A 27,583-nucleotide genomic window follows, 5' to 3' on the forward strand; every position below is an offset into this window, starting at 1 on the left:
AGGGAACTGGCCGCCTACTTAGTGCTCTTCCATATACCCTCACATTCAGAGCCTTGCATCACACCTTGTCCTGGCCAGGTCCCCCTCTGAGATGATGATGTCCGTGGCTGGGAGAGGGTAAGACTACCCAGCTCATTGTTTTGTTTGTGCTGTGGTAGCCAGGAGAACTGGAGGATGAAGTGGCCTTTGTGCAGTCCTGTTGGAAGGCTGCCTGGTCGTAAAAGGAAGCCGGGGGTCTGCCCTGATCTCTGTGCCACAGATGAGCTTTAGCTCCATCCCTGACAAAGGAAGCTTTGACAAGAAAGGATGTATTCCAAGTGTTTTATGGAATGCATGGATTTTCTTCATAGAAGATTGATTAGTTTCTAATCTGAAATATATTGGCACTTAACAGGTTTCTTATGGGTTTAAAAAGTTATCCATAATTTATATAACTTTTTTCTACAGGAAAATATCCCCATTTTGAGAATGACTCATTTATAAATTGGAGAGTATCTTCAATGGTGGTTTTGACTATGGCTGTATATTATAATCCCTTGGGGATTATAATTGTGCAGCCAAGATTGAGAACCACTGATCTATTGTTTGGGATTTGTACTAAACAAATTGATACTACTTTTTAAAATTAATTATATTGTATTTCATTCCTAAATCATTATCAGTAAATGTGTTCAGTACTCAGCTGACAAGAATGTCCAGTATATGTTTCTTGATTAAAGCATGTCTATCTAATTCTGAGTTTTTTTATAGCATTTTCTAGGCAGTGAGACCAAGCAATTAATTTAAAGTGACAATTCAAACAAGTGCCCCAAATTTAAAATGCATGAAGCTAGCCTGTGCTATATATAAATATGACCAAAGCCCAGTCTATGTCTGTGTGCACAAGTGTGTATACATGGGTATAATCGTTCTTTCTAAAAGTCTGCAGTTTGTAGCTGACATGAGCTTTGTGTTTTGATTTTATTCCTATATTGTACTAAGTGTACTACAATGTTCTTGAGGCTTATCTCCCAGAGGTATTTTTATTTCCTTTCCAAGTGGAAAATACAGAAGTCAGTAAACACTCGAGCTGGATCCTCCCTTAGCCCCTGTTATGTCATAGGTGCTTAAATAGTGAAGAGAACCACTGACAGAACAACAGCTTCATTTAATATCAAAGTATAAAAATGAATTTTAATCTTCTGAGAGATAATTTACTAGAATTAGCTGGATTGTTGTTCTTTAGTAAACACAGTCTCCAAGTACATATCTGTACAAATGGGAAGGAGATAATGGGGTAGATTATTTGAAATTGGGGCTGTCTGGGAAATAAGACTACTGTATCTATATAAGCAGTTGAGTTAACAGTATTGCCAACTGAACCTGGAACATAAAATTACCCTTGTTCTGACCAAAGAAGCTGGAAAAAACAACGGTCCAAATTATGAGTGACTGCCTTTTGTGCAAAAACAAGAGAGAAAATTGAAATTTAAAAAATCGGCTCAGTCTAGTGATACAGGAATTATTTTAGTCTCTTGGATGTTACCTATTGGCAATCTGAGGCAGTGTAACATAAGTGACTATATTGATTTAAAACCAGTATAAGTTTGCCTTTTGTCTCAGTCTTTCTGTTTTACTGCTCTTAGGCTTTAGCTTTTATGATTTTCCTTTCTTTTTTTCCTTAAAAGAATTAACATTGCTGAAATTAGACATTCTAAATTGATCAGCGAATTGCCTGTATAAAATGTGTCTAAGCACCAAATATTTGACTTTTTTTGTTTGTTTGTCTTGTTTGTATTTTTCCGAAGTTCGAAGCAGGGAGGCAGTCAGACAGACTCCTGCATGTGCCCGACCGTGATCCACCTGGCATGCCCACAAGGGGGCAATGCTTTGCCTATCTGGGGTGTTGCTCCATTGCTGCCGGAGCCATTCTAATGCCTGAGGTGGAGGCCATGGAGTTGTCCTCAGCGCCTCGGCCAACTTGGCTCCAGTGGAGCCTTGAGAGGAAGAGAGAAATAGAGAGGCAGGGCAGAGGGAAGGGTGAAGAAGCAGATGGGCACTTCACCTGTGTGCCCTGGCTGGGAATCGAACCTGGGACTTCCACATGCCGGGGTGACTCTCTACCGCTGAGCCAACTAGCAAGGCCCTTATTGACTTTTTAAACACTCAAGAAGAGAGTATAGAAGAGAAAAAGCTATGTCACTTTAAAACTTTTTAGGTAATATCAAAAGCTATAGGTTTTTTTCTGTTTTTTTTTGTTTGTTTGTTTGTTTGTTTTTTACAGAGAAAGATAGATAGGGACAGACAGACAGGAATGAAGAGAGATGAGAAGCATCAATCATCAGTTTTTCATTGCGACACCTTAGTTGTTCATTGATTGCTTTCTCATATGTGCCTTGACCATGGTGCCACAGCAGACCAAGTAACCCCTTGCTCAAGCCAGTGACCTTGGGTCCAAGCTGGTGAGCTTTGCTCAAACCAGATGAGCCCACACTCAAGCTGGCGACCTCGGGGTCTCGAATCTGGGTCCTCCACATCCCAGTCCAACGCTCTATCCACTGCACCAGGTCAGGCTATAGTTATTTTTTGATGAGACTCTATGCCCAGAATATTTTCAAAGGTATATTATAGTAATAGTAAGAAATTCCCTTTTATTTTATAATTCATATAATAGAAATGCATTATTTATTATTTCACAAATCTGAGTTTTCAAAATCTTAGTACATATTTCTGTATGTCCAGCTGAATTCTTTGCTCAAATTGGGTTTATACATTTTTAAGTCTTCCTATAATATAGCATATATTAGTTTTCTCATGAATCTTTAATTTAATTATTGACATTAACTAGTGAATCTCAAAGGAATATTCAAAATTCCCAATATATTAACTCAGTTTGATTCCTTAAAAGTAAGTAGTAATAGCTTTTACTAAAGACTGTTATACCACTCTTTAAACTAGAATGACAAGAATAACATTTTTAACATAAATAAATTTTTACAGATGAGTTGAATATATCAATGAAAGAAAAAAAATCTCCTTTTTCTTGTTTCCTTTCACAGGCAGCGATACCGTCTTTATCCAAGTTACACTGTCCCATGGCCCAAGTTAGTATATTTGGTTTAAGACTCAATTCTTGCTTTGGCTTTAAAAATTAACTAAGTGTAACCTTTCCTGCTGAAACTCTTTTTGAGTCTGACAGTATTGGTACCTTGCTTGCAACATCTTAGAAGTGAGGCCTTCACTTGTGCTATCTTTTGATCATAAATTATTTGCTTAAACTTACATACTTTTAATGCTTTTATATAACCTTTTTTAAAAGAATAGTGTTATATGGGTGGCTTCCACATTTAACCCCTTCTCTTTTCCAATTATAGAGTTTAGATATATCTAGTTAATCTCGACTTTATAAAACAGCAAGAGCATGCATGCGCATATGGGAATGCTGGCAGCTACATGCAGTGTCTATAGCACAAAATACAATTAACGCGGTGACAGCACAGACTATAGGCAAATAACTGGTATTTGTTTTAGAAGAACTATCTTATAACTGCAACTACTTAAATTATATGGACTAAATATTCATCACTGTTAAGCAAAATAAAGTTCCATTGTAGATATTTGCTTTTCATTTTAAAATAAACTAACAATCCACCAAATTATTTCATCCATTTTAAGACAACAGGTTAATGTTTTTTGCTGTCCTTCATATAAATGATTTCAAAATATTGTACATACAAAAAAATGAATTATAAGCAAATTAGCGTAGTCTCTTAAGAATAAAAAGGTAGGTGATCAAAGTGTTGCTCATTTGAATAATAGTGCACAAAGTACTCTTTTTTAAAGTTCTATATTGTTATAACAATTAACAAAATAAAAGCTGTCAATGCTTAATGGAAAAAAAGAATCTGCCCATATGATTTTGAATGATTAAGTATTTTTTATATCTTTTTTATAGTGCTCATAAATTAGCTAACAACTTAATAAATGATGCTTTTCAAAGTATAATTATTTACATGCTTATGTTATGTCCTTGTCATCATAAATATCTGTGGGATAGATTCCAGTTAGAAGCTTTATTTACTTTTTCTGTGTCAGTTCATCAACTTATTAAGTCAGGTTCAATAGGTTCTAGAATAATTTGTTTTTATTATAAGGGCTGCGTCACTAATCTTGAATAGCTCCGTCACAATTCAAATCTTTGGATTAGCATATGATGAACCTGATTTTTGAACCCACCAAGAGCCTATACATCTATGCAATATGAGAAGAGAACCCTCTCGTAGACACTAGATTCTCTCTCTCTCTCTCTCTCTCTCGCTCTTTCTCTGGCATCCTTGGAGAAAACTGCTGGGGAGAGACATTGGGGAGAGTGGACTATCCAGTAAGAGCAGGAAAAATTCTATACTAATAAAGGCAGAGGAAAACAATGAGCCCATCACAAAAGCTTAACAATATTTCCATTCCACTTTTAATAGTTTGCTTTCTTTCTCAGAAATCTGAGGGTCTGATCCAAGTTAAAAAATAATTCCAATTATAAATTAATGATGGGATGTTATTTTGTTCAAGAAGCAAAATAAAATATGTTAGGCAGCTTTTTTTTCTGAAAATTCTGCTAAAAAGTTTCTGCATGCTTTTAATAGCAGTTTGCTTTAATAAAGGAATACTTTTGGGTATTGGTTTATTGAACTGCTTTTGATACTTCTGTACATTTCTTTTATTTAATATAAGCTGTTTCTAGCTAAGCTTTTTCAGAATAGATGAAATAAAATTCCTGTGACCTTTTTAAAAATGTTAACATCCTACAGGATCTGCTTCAGTATCATCTATAAGTTTGACCAAGGGCACTGATGAAGTGCCTATCCCCCCTCCTGTTCCTCCACGAAGGCGACCAGAATCTGCCCCAGCGGAATCCTCACCATCTAAGGTAACGTACAGAATCTTATTGTCTGGAAACTGGAATCATTACAGTTACATTACACTCAGTTGCTGTGTCTAGTTTAGTTCTTACTGGATTAGGGTAAGACTTAAGAGTATTTGGGCTTACTGGAATTTAAACAAGGATTAAATATGGATTTGCCATTCAGTGGTAATGTTTATCTCAAGGAAAAAACAAGTTTAATCTACAAAGTAAGAATGATATAATCTCAAGCAATTCCTCAAAACACAGAGAGAGAAGGAAAGAGGTCTGAAGCTTTATATGAAAGCACATTTTAAGTGAAGCTGTATCTTAGCATATTCTAAATGTTACCTATCTGAGTCTTTTTAATAGTGAATCTGACATGCTTTTAAATGGGATTTTCATGAAGATTCTGGGTTGGAAGAGACCTTAAAGGCTCATAATAGCTATTTTTTCACCTAGTTAAACTTCTTTCTTTGCCAACTGTTAACTTGATTCAGTGGTTCTCACAGTGCCCAGAGGGCAGAGCTCCTGGATAAGTCAAGGCACTCTTTGCAGAACATGAAATATTAATATAGGAAGTTTAATATTATAAAATTAACAGGTAACTTATGTTAAATGTTATATTAAATTGACTGATAAGCAGTAGCAAACAACAAAATTTTAAGAAAAGTAATTAAAGTAAAAACATCATTAAAAGAAATATATTTTTTAATGAACTAGCATAACCTCTCATTTAAAACATATGGCAGAATTCCCTGATTCACAGCTAGGGTTCTTCCAATAGCATGTTTGAAAACCCTAACTTAATTCTTAATGTATTCATGGTACTACATAAATTAAATTATTAATAAATGTGGTTTTGTTTTTCATTTGTCTTAGATTATGTCTAAGCATTTGGACAGCCCCCCAGCAATTCCTCCTAGGCAACCCACATCAAAAGCCTATTCACCGCGATACTCCATATCAGACCGGACCTCTATATCAGATGCTCCTGAAAGCCCTCCCTTATTACCACCACGAGAACCTGTGAGGACCCCTGATGTTTTCTCAAGCTCACCACTACATCTCCAACCTCCTCCTTTGGGCAAAAAAAGTGATCACAGCAATGCCTTCTTTCCAAACAGCCCTTCCCCCTTTACACCACCTCCTCCTCAAACACCTTCTCCTCATGGCACGAGAAGGCACCTGCCGTCACCACCACTGACACAGGAAGTGGACCTTCATTCCATTGCTGGGCCACCTGTTCCTCCACGGCAAAGCACTTCTCAGCATATCCCTAAGCTCCCTCCAAAAACTTACAAAAGGGAGCACACACACCCATCCATGCACAGAGATGGACCACCACTGTTGGAGAATGCCCATTCTTCCTGAGTTTCTCTGTACTGGGATGTACATTTTCCGATCCCCAAATCCATTGCTGGCAATGGATGCACTGAATGTGCCAGCACTGAGGAGTTAAAATGAGAACTCCAAACACTAACGACTCTACTTCAAGATGCAGTATAAGACAATGAATTTTAACCTAGACATAATTATATAATGAAAATGGTATTCGTTTAGAATTTGAAAAGACTGATCTAGAGGAATTGGACAACTGCACCTGAAACTCAATTAAAGGGACTTTTTCCAGCCAACGGGCCGGAGCCCTCTTTTTGTGAAGTGATCTTTATCATTAAAGGGATGGAAAACACAGTCTAGTGTCCAGCAGGTCCACATGATGACAGTTTTTGTAATTCAAAATATTATGCACTTTTTAAAAAGAAATCTTAAACAGGGATCTTCATATCCTCCTTTGTTTTCCTTTGCTTTTACTTGTCCGACTTTAGATTATTTTCTTAAAAGTCATTCAAAGGACTGTGAGGAAAGGCTGTGGTACCTGACCTTGTTGGAATCAAGGCCCAGCACTGTACTACAGTCCTGTTTACAGATCATTACAGTGAATTGAATGAATTGAATGGGTACCAAGGCTTCACCAAAGAGGTACTTTTTTTTAAAAGAATAATTATACCAATTTTAAGAGCATATCCCCCCCCACAACGTCCCTATACAAACAAAATGTGGTGGTGTTGCCTTCAAATGAGAATTTCTGTGTCATTAACATAACAGAAGAACTTTTTTAAAAAATGTAACTGTCAAGTATACAATTTACATATAGGAGACTGTTAATCTATGCTAGATTGTCATTTTCCCCCTTCTCCCACAAAAGTTTACTGGTAATCCATGTCATGGCTCGTAGCTGCCCCCCTAACCATACTGTAGAAATTCAGTCACCCAGTGTGAAAGGAGCACTTAGTACTTGCTGGGCATCACTGACACCGTTCACGTTTTACTAATAGTTGAGTAATCAGCATATCTAGAATTACCTTGCATTGCCTAAATCATGTGTATATAGTGAATGTTAAATAATAAACCTGGCAGGTCTGTTTTAATTTAATTGAATAAAGATACAAATACTTTGTTGGCTGGCATATATTAAATTATTATATGGAGAAAATGGTTGGTTCTTATTTCTTTCAGTTGAAACACACACACACACACACACACACACACACACACACACACACACACACACACACTAAGCCTAAAAGCACGTTTTGTGGTACGCCTTGGTTTCTAGTTCTGGATGTATGTATTCATCTTAAAGAATGATCTAAAGTTGCAGTTTAGCATGTAGGATAATATTTGGTTAGAATAGGATGGGTATCTTTTAAGCAGAACTTTGTAAGTTTTTTCATTTCCTAGGCCATGTATACAGTTTGTTAAAGTTTATAGTAAACATTCTATCTTGCTTGAGGTCTTTGCTCTATCAGAACTATTCATAAGAGAACATCTGTCTACATCATTAAAATAATAATATAAATTCATTAAGCCAATGTAGTGATCTTCTGAGTCTAACAAATACTGTGACTGAAATGCATGCAACTTGAAGAGAAAAAGTTTTATTAATCTCCACTATAATGTCTGTGAAATGTGCAGTATTCCATCCTTAGAGAGTCATCAGTTGATCAGTATCTGCATGTGTCCTCTAAGTAATGAAGCATATTTCAGCAATTCTGTTAACCATGACATTAGAGACATTTTTAGAAGTGCTGCATCATGGCCAAAACCTAAAACTTTAATAATTTCCTGTGACATTTATTAGAGCATTAAATGTGCGTTAATAATAGTACAGTATATAGTCCTTTAAGACCAGAATGTTGATTGCATCATCATTAAGTATCCATCCTAGCATATCCTTATTTATTTTGTTGGAGTTGAATCTTTGTTTAATATCTGCACCATTCCTATTATGGTAGGTATCCATTTTTCTCTTGTAAAATGTTTCCTTTTAAAAGTCTCCCCCCTAAATTAATTTCAAATCCACTCTTGTATCCATAAGTGTCCATAAGACCATTCATTAAATGAATATTTATTTAAGCCTACTTTTTAGTGCTGCTACAATTAATCATAATAACACATTCCAGAATCTCCCATGACTTTTTATTAGACCAGCCTCATTTTCCCTAGAATTTCCCTTTATATGTCATTGATTATTTCGTTTTAATTACCCCACCCCCACTCCAAATGAGAACCTGAGAAAAGTCACATTGGAGCCCATTCAATATCTGGCCAGTGTGTTCTCCTTCGATTAGGGTTTTCAACCTGCGTGATCATATAAAGAGGAAAAATTCAAGATTTAGAGCTCTAATCATACTTAGCAAAGGGAACCATTCTAGAACTGGTAGTTCTAGGAGACCACTTCACTGTGCATCGGCTTTGTATACATTGTGGATAAAGGATACATTTTATTTTGAAGTGTGATATCTGGGTAAAAATATTTTCTGCAGTGGTAACTAGAAAAATTCCAATTGGATGCCCTTAAATGGAGGTGAGATAACTGTATCCTGGTCTTCACTTGTGGAACATTAACTAGCTGACAAATTTATTCTTTGTAGTAACTAAAATATACTTAATCAGGGACAAGAAGTGGCTGAGAAGATAAATGCATCACCACAAAATTCTGCTTTTGAATCCAGGACATTATAAGACCGTCAATGTATCATGACTTCTTCTAAACCAGATTTCAAAATATGGAATATTTCTTTTAGAAATAAAAATGTTCTTAGATGTTTCATTATCTGGATCACACAGTAACAATATTTCCAGGTTAAATTTCCTTAAGTGGGCTGACCTAATAGAGTAGAAAGGGAGCCTTTTCACATATCTAAGCACTTTTAAAAGCAGGAACAGATAAGTATATGTTTCTAAATTTGTTCAAAGGTTATTTACTCTTCGCAGTCTTCAATGTATTTTTTTAAAGTACAAATTACCAGGAAATATACAACAAACATTAAAAGTTTTCTCAGTTAAAGGCTGTTGAGTATCAAATATGTGTTATAGTAGGTTACTGTGCTCCAACCACTCAAAATGTTTTACTGGACCTGAATTTAGTAAAGAGCATGCCACATTAATTATACTACAATCAACAGAACAGTCTAGTGAACAAAGTAACAATTGTAGATAGAGGCTACATTATGGTTCTAAATTCTTCCTTAATGGAATTTTTCATAAATCAAAAACTAAGCAAACCAAAAGTTACCTAGTATCTATGATCATGCTCTTGTCTTAATTCTCAAGTTTGGCTTAAGTCATGTGTTTCATTGTTTGTCTTTTAATGACAGCTTAAATTCAGTTTTAAGTGGCTCAGCAAAACAATGGAAATGTAGGGAGAGGTGTCCCAATTTATTAGTGTTGTACATACTGAGAAAAACTTTTTTTTCCCTCCAGATTTAGAAAGAAACAAATTTAACCTTTTTTTTTTCTTAGTATTCTGACTGCTGTGGGTAGGTTCACTTATTCTTTTAACCTATATTGTTTGACTGTTGTACAAGTGCAGGTCCTGTTGTGTTGCACATTAATCTTTACCAGTAAAATAAACATCACAAGGGTAGTATCAGTTTAGCTGAAAGAATTATGCGTTAAAATTATTTATAAGGAAAAGTGATGACTTATTTATTCAATATTTTTCTTTTGAAACATCTCGTTACTAACTTTTAAAATAATTTCATTATTCTTTATACATGAGCCAATAAAATGTCTTGAGCTCTATTTAAGAAATATGAAGTCTAGATGATAAATCTAAACAACAAAAGCACTTGTAACTTGTTTTATAAATTTCATGCCTTATTTTCCATTTTTGACACCATAAAGTGCATTTTCTGTCGACTGTGAGTAAATTTCCCTTTTGCCTTTAATGAAAATAGTGCATTAAGTAGCCAATTGCTGCAAAATTATAAAGCAAGTTAGTTAAAGGTGGATCATATTGGACTACCACTCAAATGATGCATAATGGATGGAAGTCATGTGTGGCTTTAGGAAGAGCGCACCTGTGCCAGATGCATGCCACTTTCAGTAGCTGCCAAATGTGCCTTTAATTAAGAACATCTCTAATTTTTTTCTTCAGATCAAGTCAGCATTTAGGGGCGGGATCAGGGCAGGGGACTTTGGGGTGCAAATATCTGGTGAAACCCACCAGAGAAGAAGCCTTTGTTTGTCAAAGTGACATGTATAACTTTAGTTGAAATGTGTTTGTGTATATATACATGTATTTACCTTTGTTTAGTAGCACGGTATTTGCTAAAATAATTGTCAAAAAATTGCTCTGTCAGTCTTACTTTGATGTAAAAACAAAGTGTGGTCTACACATCTAATATGGCCTTTGTACCTAACCACGTTCATAGGTAATCTTTGTACTCTATGTGCAGCAGTATTTGGTTTGCATTTAAATGAAAATAATGGCTGTTATTTTTCTGGCTATTATTACTAAGATAAACTGAAAAATAATAAAGAAAAATGCCTTACATAGCCCACAAGTGTATTATTTTTGCATGTATTTATTTTGGAAGACAATATTTTTAATATCTTTAGTGATTTTCATTTTCAGCTCATACTTTCCACACAGAAATAGTTTGCTCTTTGTCAGGGCCTTGCTTTGGAGGTGCTATTCCTTCATCATAACATTATAAAGGAAGTTCAGTATTTCCTTCTGTGTCAATCCCTATCATTGTAGTGAGAGGGGCCCCTGGGATGAAAATCAGTACTTCTATGACCTTGGGTGTCACCTGGATAAAGTTTCAGAGGGCTGAGGCATTTGTATACCTAAAAAAAAGCTCGCTGTAGGCTTGGCATGAAAAGGTACAGTTTACAGTTGCACACCGTAAAAAAATGTGCAAATTTATTCATGGTGAACTATAGAATGTAAAAGCTGATGAATCCTTAGAGACCCAATGCCCTTTACTTGAAAACTGATGCAAGTGAAGCCTGGAGCACTGAGATGACTTAGCCAACATCTTGTGGCAGCTAATGACCAAGTCACTGGCTCAACTTTGATTCCTGGTATTTGGAAGTCTACTTTCACAAATAGCTAAAATTTATTGGTGTTTTTTTGCCCTGATTTAAAGACACAATTCCATTCATAGGCCACTGCGAAATCCAAATGTGTATTATTGAGTATATTGTAGATAATCAATAACTATAGGAAAATAACGTTATATTGATGTTAATACTGCTATTAATAATGATTCTGAATTGGCTCTCGAAATGTCACTTCCTTTGAGTTTTAACCAGGTCGTTTGCTTTTCTATTTATTTTAATCATGTTAGCTCATCACAGATTATGGGTGCTTAAATATCTAAGGTACAGCCCACAGCTGAGCTTGACTCTTTGCAGATAGATGAACCTGACACCTGACTTCCAAAAACAAGGAGGGCTTTGATAGAATAGGATTCCAAAAAAGTAGTTTATGCCCATTCTAACATTTTAGGATTCTTGATTTTCATTGGAGGCAAGAAAAAAACTACAACCATTTTTAGAAGCTAGTTTCTCTACCTTCATGATTCATCAAGAAAAGAATCATTATGATACAAGAGTACAATAAGCAGGTGCTTTGAAATCACATATCTGTTTACATTCTGGTTCTATTACTAGATGTTTGACTTTGGAGAAGTTATTTAAATAATGAGTCTCTGTTCCTCATCAATACATAAGAGTAATAGCTCTACCATTGAAGACTATTGTGAAGTGACATTAGTTATAAGCATTTGATAAGGGCCCACCTGACTATTCAATTTTCAGCAAGTATTTATTGTTTCAGATACAGTTCTGATATTAGGAATATAATAATGAACAAAACAGACAAAAATTCGTATCATCATGGGATTAATAATGTAGTGAGATGTAGACAATAGGTAAAAATAAATAAGTGTATTATACATTAGAATGTTGTAACTACTATGAACAAGGACAAGGTAGCTAGAAATGTAAGGGATAGGAGGAAAAATTTAAATAAGTGGTCAGAATCAGCCTCATCGAAAGGTAATGGATGAGTGAAGACTTGAAGGAGGTGAAGGAATGAGACATGCAAGTATCTGGGGAAAGAATATGCCAAGTTCCATGGAACAGCCAACTCAAAAGCCCACAGGCAGAAGCGTACTTAGTATAGCTGAGGAATAGCGAGGCTACTTTGAAGAGGAATGAATGTGGGTGAAATAGGAGATTAGAGGTTTAATGGGATCCAAATCACCTGTAATAACTTTGGCTTCTGTATAAGAGAAACAGAGCCTTTAGAGGGTTTGAGCATGACATGGTCTGATTTACTGTTTAACGCAGTGGTCCCCAACCCCGGGCCACAGACCGATACCGGTCTGTGGGCCATTTGGTACCGGTCCGCAGAGAAAGAATAAATAACTTACATTATTTCCGTTTTATTTATATTTAAGTCTGAACGATGTTTTATTTTTAGAAAATGACCAGATTCTCTCTGTTACATCCGTCTAAGACTCACTCTTGATGCTTGTCTTGGTCACGTGATACATTTATCCGTCCCACCCTAAAGGCCGGTCCATGAAAATATTTTCTGACATTAAACCAGTCCATGGCCCAAAAAAGGTTGGGGACCACTGGTTTAACGGGATCACTCTGGCCACCATGTTGAGAATAATTAGGGGTTAAGAGTGGGAATACAGAGGCTAGCCCAATAGAAGGCAGTTTGGCCAGTGTGATAGCATGGAGGTTGTGAGAAGAGGTCAGAGTCTGGACATATTTGGAAGACAGTCAGTTTGCTGATAGAATAGATGTTGGCTGTAAAAACAGAATTGTCGGAAACAACCAAAGTGTCCTTCAACAGAGGACTGGATAAAGAAGATGTGGTACATAAATACAGTGGAATACTACTCAGCCATAAGAAACGATGACATAGTATCATTTAAGACAACATGGATGGACCTTGATAACATTACACTGAGTAAAATAAATAAATCAGAAAAAGCTAAGAACTGTATGATTACATACACAGGTAGGGCAAAAAATTGAGACTCATGGACATAAATAGGAATGCAGTGGTTACCAGGGGGAGGGGGATAAGGAGGAGAGGAGGTGGGGAGGGACATAAAGAGGGACAAATACAGTGTGTCCGTAAAGTCATGGTGCACATTTGACTAGTCACAGGAAAGCAACAAAAGACAATAGAAATGTGAAATCTGCACCAAATAAAAGGAAAACTCTCCCAGTTTCATACCTATTCAGTGCAGTTCAATGTGGGCTCACACACAGATTTTTTAGGGCTCCTTAGGTAGCTATCCCGTATAGCCTCTACAGACTCGTCACTGACTGATGGCCTACCAGAACGGGGTTTCTCCACCAAACTGCTGGTTTCCTTCAACTGCTTATCCCACCAAGTAATGTTATTCCTATGTGGTGGCGCTTCATTATAAACGCGCTGATATTCACATTGTACTTTGGTCATGGATTTGAATTTAGTGAGCCACAGAACACACTGAACTTTCCTCTGTACCGTCCACATCTTGACTGGCATGGCCGTGGGCTGCTCCGCTGTATACATGGTGTTATGTTATCATCTGTGCATGCGCACATGATGCCACATCATCCTATAGAAACTGGGAGGGTTTTCCTTTTATTTGGTGCAGATTTCACATTTCTATCATCTTTTGTTGCTTTCCTATGACTGACCAAAAGTGCACCATGACTTTACGGACACACTGTATAAGGTGACAGGGGATGATTTGATTTTGGGTGATGGGTATACAACATAATCCATTGTCCAAATAGAGATGTGGAGATATTTTCCCAAAATCCATGTACTCTAGTTGACCAATGTCACCCTGTTAAATTTAATCATCTAAATAAAAAGGAAAAAAAAAGAAATAGAATTATCAAGGATGACATCAAGGTCTTTGGCCTTGAAAGAACAAAGTTACCATTTACTAAGGTGGGGAATATATGGTTGAAGTGGGCTTGGACATGTTAAATTCAGTAAATATATTAGACATCTGAGAGATGCCAAGGAGGCAGTTGGAGATGTTAAGTCTGGAGTTTAGGAGAGAGCTCTAGGCTGAAGATATAAAATTGGGAGTCCCTTTCATAAAGATCATATTTTAAAGCCAGCAGACTGGAGAAAGAAGAGATCTAAGCAAAGAAGAGCCCTTGGGCACTCTAACATTAAGAAAGGGAAGAGAAAGGAGAAACGAGCATGAAAGGGAGAGTAAGGTGCTCGCTTCGGCAGCACATATACTAAAATTGGAAAGATACAGAGAAGATTAGCATGGCCCCTGCGCAAGGATGACACGCAAATTCGTGAAGCGTTCCATATTTAAAAAAAAAAAAAGAAAAGAAAGGGAGAGTAAGGTGACTGAGAATGGCCCATTCATTAAGGTAAAAGTCACTGATGAACTTGATAAGCAGTCAGAGGAGTGGTGTGGGCCTACTAAACTTAATTTAAAATGGGAGGAGAGAAACTAGAGCAGTTTCTTCTTTCATGTTTTATCTTTAAAATATATAGGTCTCCATTAAGTACTGCCCCCCCACTTCTTTATTTAATAATAGAGAGAAACCTAACTTCAAAGGAATTCCTTAATTTTGGGAAAATGAAAAGCTTGCCTTAAACTTGAATATTAGAAACCCCCAAAACTTGGCAGCCATCCTTTAAGTGTTCCAGACCACATATTGTTCAAAATGCTAAGGAATGAGTTCCTAAGTGATCATCAGACAAGAAGAAGAAAATCTATAGCACTTAAAAGTGAAACTTCCCCTATCTGATCAAACAGTGCATTAATAGAAGAACATTCTCTGAAGAAATAACTTTGAGTGTCAAGATTTTGAATAAACAGTAACCAAATGCCCCTAACTTATTACAGATAACTCCCTTGGAATGGAGACAAATTGTTTAAACTTAAATTTTTTCTGTTTTGATTCTGATGTTTGGGGCATGTCAAGGATGTAGAGCATCTTAGACATACCTGTGTGGAAATAGAGCACATTTTATTACCCCATATCCCAGCAAGCCTCATTGCAATGATTCTTGTCTGAGCTGTAAGAACCCTGTTTCTTTACAACTTACTTCTGGGAAAAGAATAAAGTAGCCAGTCCTAAGTTTTCATTCTAACCTGGTGCTTGTAGCAAGGACTATATGTGAGCCATTAACACATTGATGTTGTTGCCACATTCTTTCCAGACTGAAGAAAGTCTTTTAAGAGGATATGTCTAAATCAGTGCAGTCCATCTGGTAATGAATGTATGTAATACTCAGGATCACTAAGGGATCTCTGAATCCTTACTGAGTACTCAATAAAACAGAGCCTCTGGCCTGTTCCCATCTGTAACAAGACTTGCACAAGAAAAAATGTTTCTTTGGCCTCCCATTTTCTAAAGTGGGAGAAATCATTGTTCCCTGTACTGATTTTCTTAACCATAGATCAAGAGAAATACTACTTTTAAGGTTCTCTTTCTGTTGGGAGATCAGTGTCTTTAAGATTTGAACCTTCTACATCATGGTACGAAACCTCCCTAACTCAGAGTTGAACATGTATAATACAATTCTGCTCATTGATCCTTTGCCTTAAAGGAGGTTAGATATTGCCTAGGAGTTTTTGGAAGACCAATGGCAAGACAGACTGGCCCCTAAAATAGTATATGTTAATCTAAGAACACTGGGATGAATTATAAGCTAAATGCCTAGGAAGCATAAATTCATATCCACGTTAAATATGAACAAACTAATTTTATACTGGGAAAATAACTTCAAGGTGGAAGTTTTTGATCTTACAAACGTTTATTTTCCTCCAAATTTACTGTGTTTTTCTGTAATGCTGTGAAAAGTCTTCGTTTCCCTTTTCCCAAGTGTTGAGGTTCAAAAAGCCAGCTCTCAACCATAGGCTAATCTTCATCTCTTCAATGTCTTGTATGTTGATTTTGTTTCATATGTAAGTATTTATATAAGGTTTCCTCAGGGATTTATACATCAATATATATATTCCTACACAAATATATACAAGCTTTTTATCCTCATCTTACCACTTGACAATACAACTTTAAGTATGTTTTACACAGCTGTTCCTTGGTCAAGGTCATTTGCAAGAGCAAGTCGGTTTCTGAAGAAATCTTGTTTGGTGGGTGAAGGATCCATTGAGGGGTTCTCATTAGTTTTGTCCCTGTATTCTGATCCACTGGACCTAAAATCTCAGCACACAGATAAAGTACAGGTTGATTTGGTTTTAATTGTTTTCAAATATTTTATCTATCCAAATTGTTCTGCATTTGTAAAACAGTTACCTCCTAGATCTGGAATAATTTTTTTCCCCCGTTTTCATGACTCAGGACATGTGTAACTAAGATTTGCAGTGAACATAATGCAAATTAATGGTATATGTTCACTTAAATGGTATATGGTCACTTCTAAATCTTTACGGGAACAATTGTAACAACTGTGTATGTCAGTGTAAGGTATTTTGTAATACTGTAAAAGAGGAACAAAGCTCAGAAAATCCAAGAAATCCTATTTTTTGATTCAACCAAGTAACTACTTCACAAATTACTGAGGCCCTTAAATTAAAACGGATGGAATTCATTGTGCTCAACCAAGGTTACCAAGGGCCTTTACTGAACTTGAGCATTATGTTACAAACTCTTGCTTTTGCTTGTTTTCATTTTTAAATGAAAGATTTATTGAAGCCAACCACACATATATGCTACAATTAGTAGAATGCATAAATTAGTACAGTAATCAAGTTGAAGAGATTCTGTAATCTCAACCACTACAAAGGAGACCAAACCCAATCAATAGTCAACAACTCAAATCAGTCCAATTGAGTCCCCAGTCCAGGGTGCATTCTTCCTTTGTCTTGGTTAAGCCAGTTGGGTAATCCATTCCAGCTCTGTACCTTCTCCAGTGTGTTCATGTCAGAAGTCCCTAGAGGGAGGAGGCTTTCTGGAAATAACCTCTGATAAACTAGGCTGGGCCCCTTTGGCTAGCTTATACTCTGAGCTAAAATGGGTAAAACTAGCCAAGTGGCTAAGACCTCATGCAGGATGTATGAAAGTGATGTTAGACATGAAGTTCTTTGTCCAAAGCTCCTATACAACTAAACAAATTCTCTATATGTGGAAGCAGGGTCAGGTGTGCTTCCACTATCCACAAAGAAGAATAAGTTCTTTCACTATCATTGGTATTCTATGAGTTCTCATTGTTGTTATTAGATAAGTTATTATGACTATCAATTTACTAAATTAATTGGGCAGAATTCAAACATCTTTTTTACATTATTCAAGGAAGGAGGTTGGATCCACACAAAGACTAAAATCCTAATGTCTGGAAACCTGATGACTGATTAGACTTTTTTTTACTTTTCACCCCAATACTGGGTATCACACATGAAGCCACAGCTACCCTGCATGCTTTCTACATCTGGTCCATAAGGAGCACTTTTCTACCACATCCCAGTGCCTAGAAGAAAAACTGTCTGTCTCTCAATCCCAGTACATCTGGGCACTCATCAGATAAGATGATATATGGGAAGGGTGAAAGTCTTCTTCCTTTTCAGAAGCCCCCTGGGAACACTCCCTTGAAACAGCCTCCACAAGCCCACCCTAATAGAACTCCAGGCCTACTCTCAACTCTCAGAAATCCCAGCTACCTCCAATTCAAATCATCCTTGATTAGTACACTTGTGCCCAAAATGTTAGGAAGATATATTTTTGACCACTTCATTCTTTCCCTATATCATGTTATCCAGAAGACTAGGAATACCTATAGCTTTAGGGACAGGAAGTAGGAAGCAAGATTTGAATGTGGCTGGTGTTTCTTCTGAATTGTTCCTCCACGTAGCAGTTTCTCATCAGCAAGTCATTAGTCAAAACTTGAAATCTTTACCTCACATTTCCCCTCTTAGCTACATCTGATCTCTCCAAAACCCAACATGTTATACTTTGATGGTTCCAACATGCAACTATTTAGTCTTTACCTGGAAATGGGAAAGCTTTGATGTCACCACCAGCCCCAAGGACCACAGAAATCTTCACCAGTTGCGTTCCCATTTCTGAAACAAATGCCAAAATCGCCCTGTCTAGTTTTCAAATTCCACAAACTCAGCTTAGTTTTTTTCTTTTTTAACTGCTCTTCTCATAAACCTTTGTGTCTCCAGGTATGTGAATTTCTCTGCATTTCTTCTTGATATTAACTAACTAGTAATTAACTAATGGCTAACTTGATAATCCTTTTCAAAATCTAGCATCCACTATAGCCATGACTAAAGCTCATTTTCATCCTTCAAAAGATAATTTATGATGCTTAAATGGTATATGGTCACTTCGACAGTTGGGACTCTTCCAAAGGTGTGTTTGTTACGCTCTGAAGTAATGTACACCTAAATTACTGAGAAATCACATGCAGAATTAGGAGAGAGGACCAGAGTATTTGCTTTTATTCCCTTCTCTATAAAACAGAAATGGCTTGTGAGCTCCTGGGGCTATTGTGATTGAATGTAGGACAGACCTGAGCAGACACTAAAGAGCCAGGCAAGCAACACTTGCTGGGTTAGCATACAATGCAGCCAGTGCGTTCTGACACATAACCATCCAAGTGCTTGATGGATAGACTTGTTTCTAACTTCCCTTCCATTCCATTGATAGAGACAAAGAAAATAACAAGTTGGGTAAGTTATACAAGTATAAATTTGCTACCAATAAAAGTTTGGAGCTGGGGAAGGAAGAGGGGGTGGAATCTAGTGCACAGAACCCTCTGACCTAAGGGCTTTCCAATCTTTCTGATTGGAAAGACTATCCACTTTGAAAGCTTTCAGAGACAGGCACCTAAGAATTAAGAGAACAGGGGAACATTCATCCCATCAGCCAAATTATTTGCCTCTAGAAATCAACAAGGTGATTGACAACTGAGTTCCTTTACTATATGTTTGCTGAATACTTATGTTGTTCTAAACCTTGCCGCTAGATTACCCTTACATTTGGATTGTATGTTCTTAATAGACTGAAACTATTTCTTTTAGTTCTTTTGTACTAGACAGAACCTAGTACAGTGAAGACCCTTAACTTAGTAATTGATTTCAAATGACCTATTAAGAAACACTCATAATGACATATGAGTAATCTAAAATGCCATCCTTTCAACCATCTCCTTCAATGTTAAAGTTATATAGGAAAATAAAATGGGAAATGAGAGAAAACCCCCATGCGAGATGACTTTGGGAAGGACCGTAGGCTTTAGGAGGCAAAGAACAAGATGAGGGTAATATCAATTGATTTTTCAGTAGTCCTGTTTTCTATTACATGGTCTGTCCCACAGCCAAAACTGGGGACACGCAAAACCAGCTGATAAGACACCAAAGGAAGAAAATTCACTGATGTTCAGTTATATGGCACCCTGCAGTTGTACTCTCTCTGTTTGTGATCAAGAAAGTAGAGATCTTGATGTGATTGGTGGAGGAAAGGTAATGACTGGGAAGGAGATACTCTGAGGTATGTACGGTATAAAGGGCAAAAGAAGAACAAAATGGGAGAGGAAGTAGAATCAATCATTTGGAAGCCCTACTCTTTATCTTCCACTCCTCCTAGATTTGAAGATGAAAAGAAGAGAGATCATTTATATTCCCTACCCCTAAACTATCTTAAATAATCCTCTTCCCTATGCCACACCACTAACCAAGAATACTTATTAACCAAAGTGCAAGATTTATATATAAAGATGTAGTAACATTTGCCTCATACTTCAGGGTAGTCTATATTCAAGTCCTTGATATCCTCCATACAGATACTTCTAAAATGGGATAATTTGCCTTCCATCTTGTTCAAAGGCAAGGGGATAAGGATTCAGCCCAGCATCAGCCTATCACAATAGGTCTGTTCCTGGCTTCTAAGAATCCTCATTTAAAAATTTTAAAGTCACTTAACATTTTCAAACCTTAAGATACATAGTCTTTATCCTGATCAATTCTGGGCAGCTTTCAGAGACAAGTGACCTGGTATCTATCTACCCAGGACAAATGTGCCTGAGATAGAAACAGAGCATCACCCTTTCCCCCAAATATCTTGGATATTTTTCAGGATTTTTTTTAAAGATGTCAACTTGACTCTCCCTTTTGAATCCTTGTGGGTAGGAGCATTCGGCCCTCCCAGCCTCAGAGGGAAGAGAACCCTTTCCCAGGTTTTCTGTTGCATCTGGCTCCATGCCTAGCTTCATCCCAAAGCAGCATTCTGGGTGTGTGGGGCCACCAGCCAAACAAGCCCCTACGAATACAAAAAGTGTGTCAGTTTAGACAGGGGTGGGCCTCCAGAGGGCTGTGGAGTAGGCAGGCAGTGAGCCCCAGATGTGACACAGGTGGCTTTTCTGTTGCTGGTCCATTCTGGACTTCTGAGGACAGGTTCTGGCATGGCTCCAGTACCCAGGATTAACCACTTCCTAGACACAGGGCTTGCGGCCAGCCTGACCTCCCAACAACATGGGAAGAGAATGAGCTGAATATCTCTTTCTGGTTCCTCCCTCTGCCTGGCCACAAGTCTAACTTCTGCACCCTCCACATAGCTCCTACATAAAGTTTCTACATAACACCTGGGACTATGTCATCCATGATTCCTATACAAGTGTCTCACAAAGTGCGTGCATACCAGAAAGAACGTTTAATTAATGTGAAGAACGGTGTGTTCTCATCTAAGAGCCACTGACTTTTCTGTGCTACGCTGGGGCTTTCTTGCCCTTTCTCTTTACCTTAGCATAATGAAGCAAACTTCCCATGGGTTTTGGAGGAAAATACTCAGGAAAAGTTACTCAAGCTGTTTCTTGATCCCATGCCAAGTCCCCAAAGTGCCCACCGTGGTACCCTGGACACAAGGCAATAAGCAAGCATCACCTGATGATGCTTACAGTCCTGTACCAGATGTAAAAAGCCAGTAGAGCCTGCCAGAGGGAGAAGCCATCTGTGTGGCCACTCATGTAATACTTCAGATTTTAAATATAAAGGTACAGTGGCAACAATATGATTAGGAGGGAATGATCTAAGAGAAAGGATAAGAGGACTAAGGGAATCCATTTGGTCCTCTTAGATAGATACCAAAAAGCTGCAAAACGACTGGAAGCAATTTACCAACATGAATTTGGAAGTCCTCAGATTTGTAACAAGGGCTGTGCAGGACTATAGAAAGATAAACTGGTCTTCCAAATGATGAGTCTTTAAAAGTATAGGTACTAAGGCCACATTCATTTTTTTGTTTCAGGTGTTAAAAAGATGTGATTACTCAGATTGATCTATAACAAAGTCAAGCTACAGATTAAGCAAATCTCAGCACTAGAAAGGACTCAGATGACTATCTTGGACAATCTCTCAACAAGTGCAGAAGCCCTGTCATAGCAAGTCTGACAAGGCTCATCTAGCTTCTGCTACAGAGAACCCACTCCATAGGCAGCCAGCTCCAGTTCTAGGCAGCTGCATTTTTAGGAAGTTCTTCCTTTTACCCGTTGCTTCTAGTTCTGCCCCCTGGACACATAAAGGACAAGTCTACTCCTTCTGCCTCAGTTAGCTGGCAGAGCATTTTTTTAGCATCTCTCTGAAAAATGAGAATTTGTAAAGAAACTAGAAGTGGATCCTGAGCTCACTGCTTTCCAATAGACAGTACCCAGTCATAAATGGCAACAGGCAAAAAATGGCTGTTTATTTTGGGAATGCTGTTGGTTAAAAAAATTTAAAAAGGCTCAAACAGTGCCCTTGGGAATTTGGAGTCCTTAGAAGGATTTAGAAACTTATATCTCAAGATCAGGCTGGATAGTTGCCTGCTTCCCAGTCTCTCCACCCCTGCCAAACTTGACAGCGGTTGGTAGTGGGCCAGGAAAGATCTACAATCCTAGAGAGAGGTACAGTTCTTAACTCCTCACCCTAAATAAAAAGGATCTAGCAAAAGTCATGAATGCATGCATGCTTGGGGCTGCCTTAGCAAAACTGAAAGGGTACTTCGTAGAGTAGAGCTGTTTCTGAACACAGTAATGTTTCTGTTCCTTCCTGTTTGCCCTTCTTCCAGTTACAACAGGTGGAGACCACCAATCAGAGACCCACCGATCACAGCACCACCTTCCCCATGGGAGAAGAATTAGACAAACAATTGAAAAAGTTCTTACTCCAGGCTTGCCTCCAAGTTTTCCATCAAGACCATTATCTAAATCAGCCAGGAGCCTCTACCTTCAAGGAGAAAGTGATTTCCACGTACTTCCTCACTTACTAGAAACTGTCCAAAGGCAGCAATAGTGTCTTTAACTTTTCCATCCACTAAAATACGAAGACTTACTGTTTAAAATTGACTACAAGAACCTCCTCTACCAAGTGAAACTAAGGACCAGGAACAATCTCTAAGGGAGAGCGAAGTAGGCCTGAGGACCCGTGGAGATAGAGACTGCAGTCTCTCAGGTGGGTAATGGCTGGACTGGAGAATCCCTCTACAGTCAAATGCCAATGTTCAGTTCTTTGTTCTTTACAGTTAGATCACTGTCTCCCAGTCTGTAAGACACTGCTGGTAAGTGCTAGCCAAAATGTCTGGTGGGTGATTTCATACAACAAGGACTTAGAATATTAGAAGGACCACAAAACGGGAAATGGCTTGTTTTTGTCTCCTGTGGAGTGTGGAAACTCCATTAAAGTGATTTTTTTTTTTTAACTATAGCCCAAGCCAAACTCATTCAATCATTTTTGTTATGGAAGACACTGTAAACAGGTACTAATTCCCAAGATAACTATAGGTCCCTACACGCAGAAGTTATGAGATGCCTTAGAAAACTCTCCATTACACCCAACTTCCAGAGTAGATCCTACTCCTTTCAGCATAAAAGGAATTTCATTGTCACCAGCTCATTTACCAGGGACCTCCTCTCCTCATTGTGCTCAGGACACAGAACTTTAGGGACAAAGAAGTACGGCTAAAAGACAGAAGAGGCAGAGGACAGAGCTGAGTTTGCTTTTACTCTAGGAGATTACAATGAGAAACATCTTCGCCTGGCAAGAATCATGGGTACTGGGTGCAGGCACTGAGCTTGAAGCAGTTGTGGGAAACCAGGCTACTTCATAATTATCACTATTAAAACTTCAAGACTCAGCCCAAAGGGAAATGAGTTACAATGCTGTCTTGTCTAAGGGCTACTCACTTCTTTTTAAAGAGCTTGCGGAAGGAGCTGCGAAAGCCCCCTTTCTGGTCTTGCCTGGGGTTTTGATCGCTGAAAGATGTTTGTTCACTTTCTCTTTCTTCTTTTGGACAAAATCTGGTGGTGTCTTCTAAATGCATCTCCTGAAAAAAACAAAAGATAGGTGGTTTTTTACTCTTTTCCAAAGTTAGTATTTATCCTGACTGCGGGACAATCTTTTTCAACTCTGTCACTTTCCTCTTCTACCCCCAAAGATTAATGGTACGTACCCTATTCCAACTAAAGTAAGCCTACACTAATTAAGAAATTAGTTATTTGAAAAGAGGATACATTTCTACTGAGTGTAGAAGTATTTTTTATGTATCAGGGCAAAGAGTCTAGAATCTAGATCATACTCCTATATGATACAATAAAGAGCAGGAAACAAAGGAATTTGGCAAATGTTTAAAGAGTATAGAGACTGACTTCTTATTCTAGCAAGAATGCTAGCTTACTGGAAAACCAAATGTAATCCCCTCATAGCTCTGAGTATGTTTCTCTTTCTACAAAATAAAAAGATCCTTGATTGTGATAATAGTTTTATTTATTTGTGTGTGTGTGTGTGTTTTGTTTTGTTTTTCTGAAGTTGGAAACGGGGAGGCAGTCAGACAGACTCCCGCATGTGCCCGACTGGGATCCACCCGGCATGCCCACCAGGGGGCGATGCTCTGCCCATCTTGGGCGTCGCTCTGTTGTGACTAGAGCCATTCTAGCACCTGAGGCAGAGGCCACAGAGCCATCCTCAGCGCCTGGGCCAACTTTGCTCCAATGAGCCTTGGCTGTGGGAGGGGAAGAGAGAGACAGAGAGGAAGGAGAGGGGGAGGGGTGGAGAAGCAGATGGGCGCTTATTCTGTGTGCCCTGGCCGGGAATCAAACCCGGGACTCCTGCACACCAGGCCAACGCTCTACTACTGAGCCAACCGGCCAGGGCCTTGTGATACTAGTTTTAAACTAATGTTCCTAACTATCCATTTTAGACATAAAAGAGGAAATTTTTGAGAGGTCAGATCTGTTTAGAAGTAAATGTCAACTAATATTTCCAACTGCAGATATGGCTTTAATACAGTTTTTACAAATCTTAGTCCATGGCATTTAAAGTGTAAAGTAAAAATAAAGCTATTTCACTAGGGGTTTTTTGTTTTGTTTTGTTTTTACGTAAGAAGAGGGGAGATAGTGAAGCATATTACTGCATGTATCCCAACTGGGATCTACCCCACAACTCCGTCACTGGGATACCAAACTATTTTTAGCACTTGAGGCTGATGCACTCCAACAGAGATATCCTCAGCGCCCAGGGAGATGCTGGAACCAATCAAGCCACTGGCTGTGGGTGGGGAAGAGGGAGAGAAAAGGGAGAGAAAGGGAGGGAAAAGCAGATGGTTGCTTCTCTTGTGCAATTCCTTGACTGGGACTTGAACCTGAAACGTCCATACGCTGGGTCCACGCTCTATCCACTGAGCCACCAGCCAGGGCTTAGTTTTTTTTTTTTTTTTTAATGTGAGATGTGCTAAATAAAATAGATATGCATATATATTTATATTGTATATGAACAAAATATTTACTTTGAGGTGACTGAAATTTAAAGCAGCCAAAAATAGATACCTAATTTTGACCCCAAGAAAACCACCCTGACATTTTCATGAATTAGATGGATGACTGCTTATTGATAGAGAAGCAAAGATTGGGGATGAGTTTTTTCAGGAAACATAAGGGTTTGACTTTGTGACATTAACTTGGAATCGTAGTAAGAGATCTAGAGATTGTTTGATATTCTACTAAGGTTCATAGCTAAACCATGAGACTAACATCCTGATGGCTTACTGTGGTGTTTCTCAAAGTGTGATCTTGGGGCTACAGGATCAGCTGGGGCCTTCATTTAAAATATAGATCCCTGAGTCCCAACCCATACTTTTTGAACAAGATTCTTTGGAGTTACACACACTTAGATTTTGAAAACCAGTGGTTTCAGGTATGCTCCTGCCCAATTGCACTTAATGTTTACATGAATCATCTAGGAATCTTGATAAAATGCAGATTCTGATTCAGTAGTTCTGGGGTGGGACCCAAATTCTGCATTTGTAACAAGCTCCCAGTTAGTTAATGCATTCACCATTGGCCCAAGAAGCACATTTCGAGAAGTGGGCTTTTACAGACTATTTAGAAACTAAATTTACTGATAGTTTTATTTAAAATCTGTGGAATCATGATCTTTATAGTATCTTGCACTTGTATAACAACCCATACTTTGCAAAGCATATTCATAAATTTTATCTTATTTGGCCTGATCCTCACAACCCTGTGAGTAGTAAAGATTATATTGTCTATTTTTACAGATGTAAAAACTGGAAGTACAGAGAAGCCAAGTGAATTGTACACAGCACACAGCTATTTGGCAGCAGAGCCAGGACTAGAACCCAGATCACCTGACACCTAGTCAGGTGCTCTTTGAAATAAAGCACACTGTCTTCTTTCTTAGAGACAAAACACTAAAGACTAGAGTCTGACCTTTCTAAATGTCCCAAGAGCCTCAGACAGCAAGGTTAGATATTGTAATACTAAACACTGACATGGAGTCCAAAGAATATGTTTGTGAATCGATGCTTCCTTAACTATTTTTTGTTGTCCCTGTCCCACTGGAGTCTGCAAAGACAGGTGACACCCCTTTCCAGTCAAAAGGAAAGCAATAAGAAATAAACTTAGCCTTACAATGAATTTGCAGGGAGTCCAGTGAGACAGAGCAACTTGCATCTTCCCTAGCTGCTCAAAAGGCTGGCGAAGATCAGGGAGTGGAGTAAACTGGCTCAGCGTGGGACGTTTTAAACATTTAAACAAGGAAGTGTGCCTATAAGGCAGAGGTAGAAACAGAAAGGTCTAGGGCTTGCCTACAATGCTTTGAAAGTGAAGAGCGACCCTGAGGTGCTACAGCTTCAGCAGGAAGGTGGAGGAGACTCGTGACTGTTTCAATGGGTGTGCGGATGATGGTGTAAGAAAAGTCAACGTCTTTTCTATCTCTTTGCCCTCATACATATATATGGATAACATGCTCCTGTGTCTTGATGCCAACTGCAGAACGGGCACTAATACTCGCCTTCGGGGGCAACCGAGGTACCCAACATCTGCCATCGCAGGCCCGTGAAACTCGCCAGGCATGGGCCGCTCCCTCTCTAGCCAGGCCCCCTCAACGCTAGGTGAGCCCAGGCTGCTCCCTGGAGATCTAGGCCCGGGGCTGACAGAGATGTGGGGTTGAGTTCGGTTTTACTTTACCCTCCTTACTTCCAAATAGGTCTGCTTTTCGCTTTGGGACCTCTGTTGGGGAAAGTAGGTCCTGGACACGCCGCGAGCGGCGGCGGCCGCCGAGCCGTGCGCCTGCGCGGCGCGCTCAGCCTTGAGCGGCGCGCGGCCGCCGCTGCTGCTACGCGTGCTGTAGAGGCGCGGGGCCACGCCCTCAGGGGGTGGCGCGCGCGGGAACTCCTTCAGCGAGCGGCTCAGCGGCTTGGTCTTGTGCGCCTGCGCTGCCGCCTCCAACTTGTACGCGCCGCTGCTGCTCGCCGGCGACGTGGCGCTCTTCGGCAGCTGCTGCAGCGGGTGCTCCGGTCGCTCGGCCTCCATGGCGAAGCTGACGGGCCGCAGGAAGCAGATGTCCAGGCTGGACTCGGAAGAGGCGGGCGAGCAGTTCTCGAAGAGGGCCGGGGCCTGGTAGGGCTCCTCGTCGTAGGGCGCCGGCAGCGCGAACATCTCGCCGCCATATTCAAACTCTTCGTAGGCCGTGGGCACGAAGCCGCGGGCGTCCTGCAGGAGCTCGGCCGGGGCGCGCAGGGAGCGCTCCACGTTGCCCAGCGCGGGCTCGGCGGACGAGGGCTCGAAGTCCATTTCTGGGATGGACTGCAGAGGCCCGGCGAGTGCCTTCACGTCCTGCTCGGCGGCACAGAACTGCGCCGGCGCCAGAAGGCTCTCGGGCCTCTCGTGCTTCCTGCCCTCCATCTCCCAGTCATTAGGTTTCCCGGGCTGCATGCTCTCCATCAAGCTTTGCTGCTGTTGGCTTTTCTTCATTGGGGGCATCAAATGACTTTAAAGAGGAAACAATACAAAAGAGGTGTGCGTAAAGTTAGTGCAGGCCACTCACCCAGCAGCGGGCCAGGAGCGACACTTGCCAGTTCTCCCTGCCCCGCCGAAGCACCTGCATGTGTTACGCACCAAGCTCC

At 39.2% G+C, this 27,583-nt stretch overlaps 2 protein-coding genes and 1 non-coding gene across 4 annotated transcripts in view; 2 read left to right on the forward strand and 1 right to left on the reverse strand.

The window, feature by feature from the left end:
- SOS1 (SOS Ras/Rac guanine nucleotide exchange factor 1) overlaps positions 1-10,721 on the forward strand; it is a 117,984-nt gene extending 107,263 nt beyond the window's left edge. The window contains exons 21-23 of one of the 2 annotated variants that reach the window (XM_066378438.1): positions 3,039-3,083; positions 4,785-4,903; positions 5,759-10,721. In XM_066378438.1, the coding sequence (XP_066234535.1) occupies positions 3,039-3,083; positions 4,785-4,903; positions 5,759-6,250 (656 nt within the window). In that variant the 3' untranslated portion in view covers positions 6,251-10,721. The remainder of the gene's footprint in view (positions 1-3,038; positions 3,084-4,784; positions 4,904-5,758) is intronic. The other variant, XM_066378439.1, reaches the window with a different exon arrangement.
- Positions 10,722-14,422: 3,701 nt separating this feature from the next.
- Positions 14,423-14,529, forward strand: LOC136401877 (U6 spliceosomal RNA). Its single transcript, XR_010750802.1, has one exon. It is a non-coding gene; the product is annotated as a U6 spliceosomal RNA (small nuclear RNA).
- Positions 14,530-16,005: 1,476 nt separating this feature from the next.
- The window catches only part of ARHGEF33 (Rho guanine nucleotide exchange factor 33), a 45,576-nt gene continuing 33,998 nt past the window's right edge, over positions 16,006-27,583 (reverse strand). The window contains exons 14-16 of the mRNA XM_066378446.1: positions 26,646-27,447; positions 23,346-23,485; positions 16,006-16,383 (exon numbers count right to left, since the gene is read on the reverse strand). Of these exons, the coding sequence (XP_066234543.1) occupies positions 16,254-16,383; positions 23,346-23,485; positions 26,646-27,447 (1,072 nt within the window). The 3' untranslated portion in view covers positions 16,006-16,253. The remainder of the gene's footprint in view (positions 16,384-23,345; positions 23,486-26,645; positions 27,448-27,583) is intronic.

The sequence above is a fragment of the Saccopteryx leptura genome, chromosome 3 (assembly GCF_036850995.1).
Source record: "Saccopteryx leptura isolate mSacLep1 chromosome 3, mSacLep1_pri_phased_curated, whole genome shotgun sequence".
Lineage (NCBI taxonomy): Eukaryota > Metazoa > Chordata > Mammalia > Chiroptera > Emballonuridae > Saccopteryx > Saccopteryx leptura.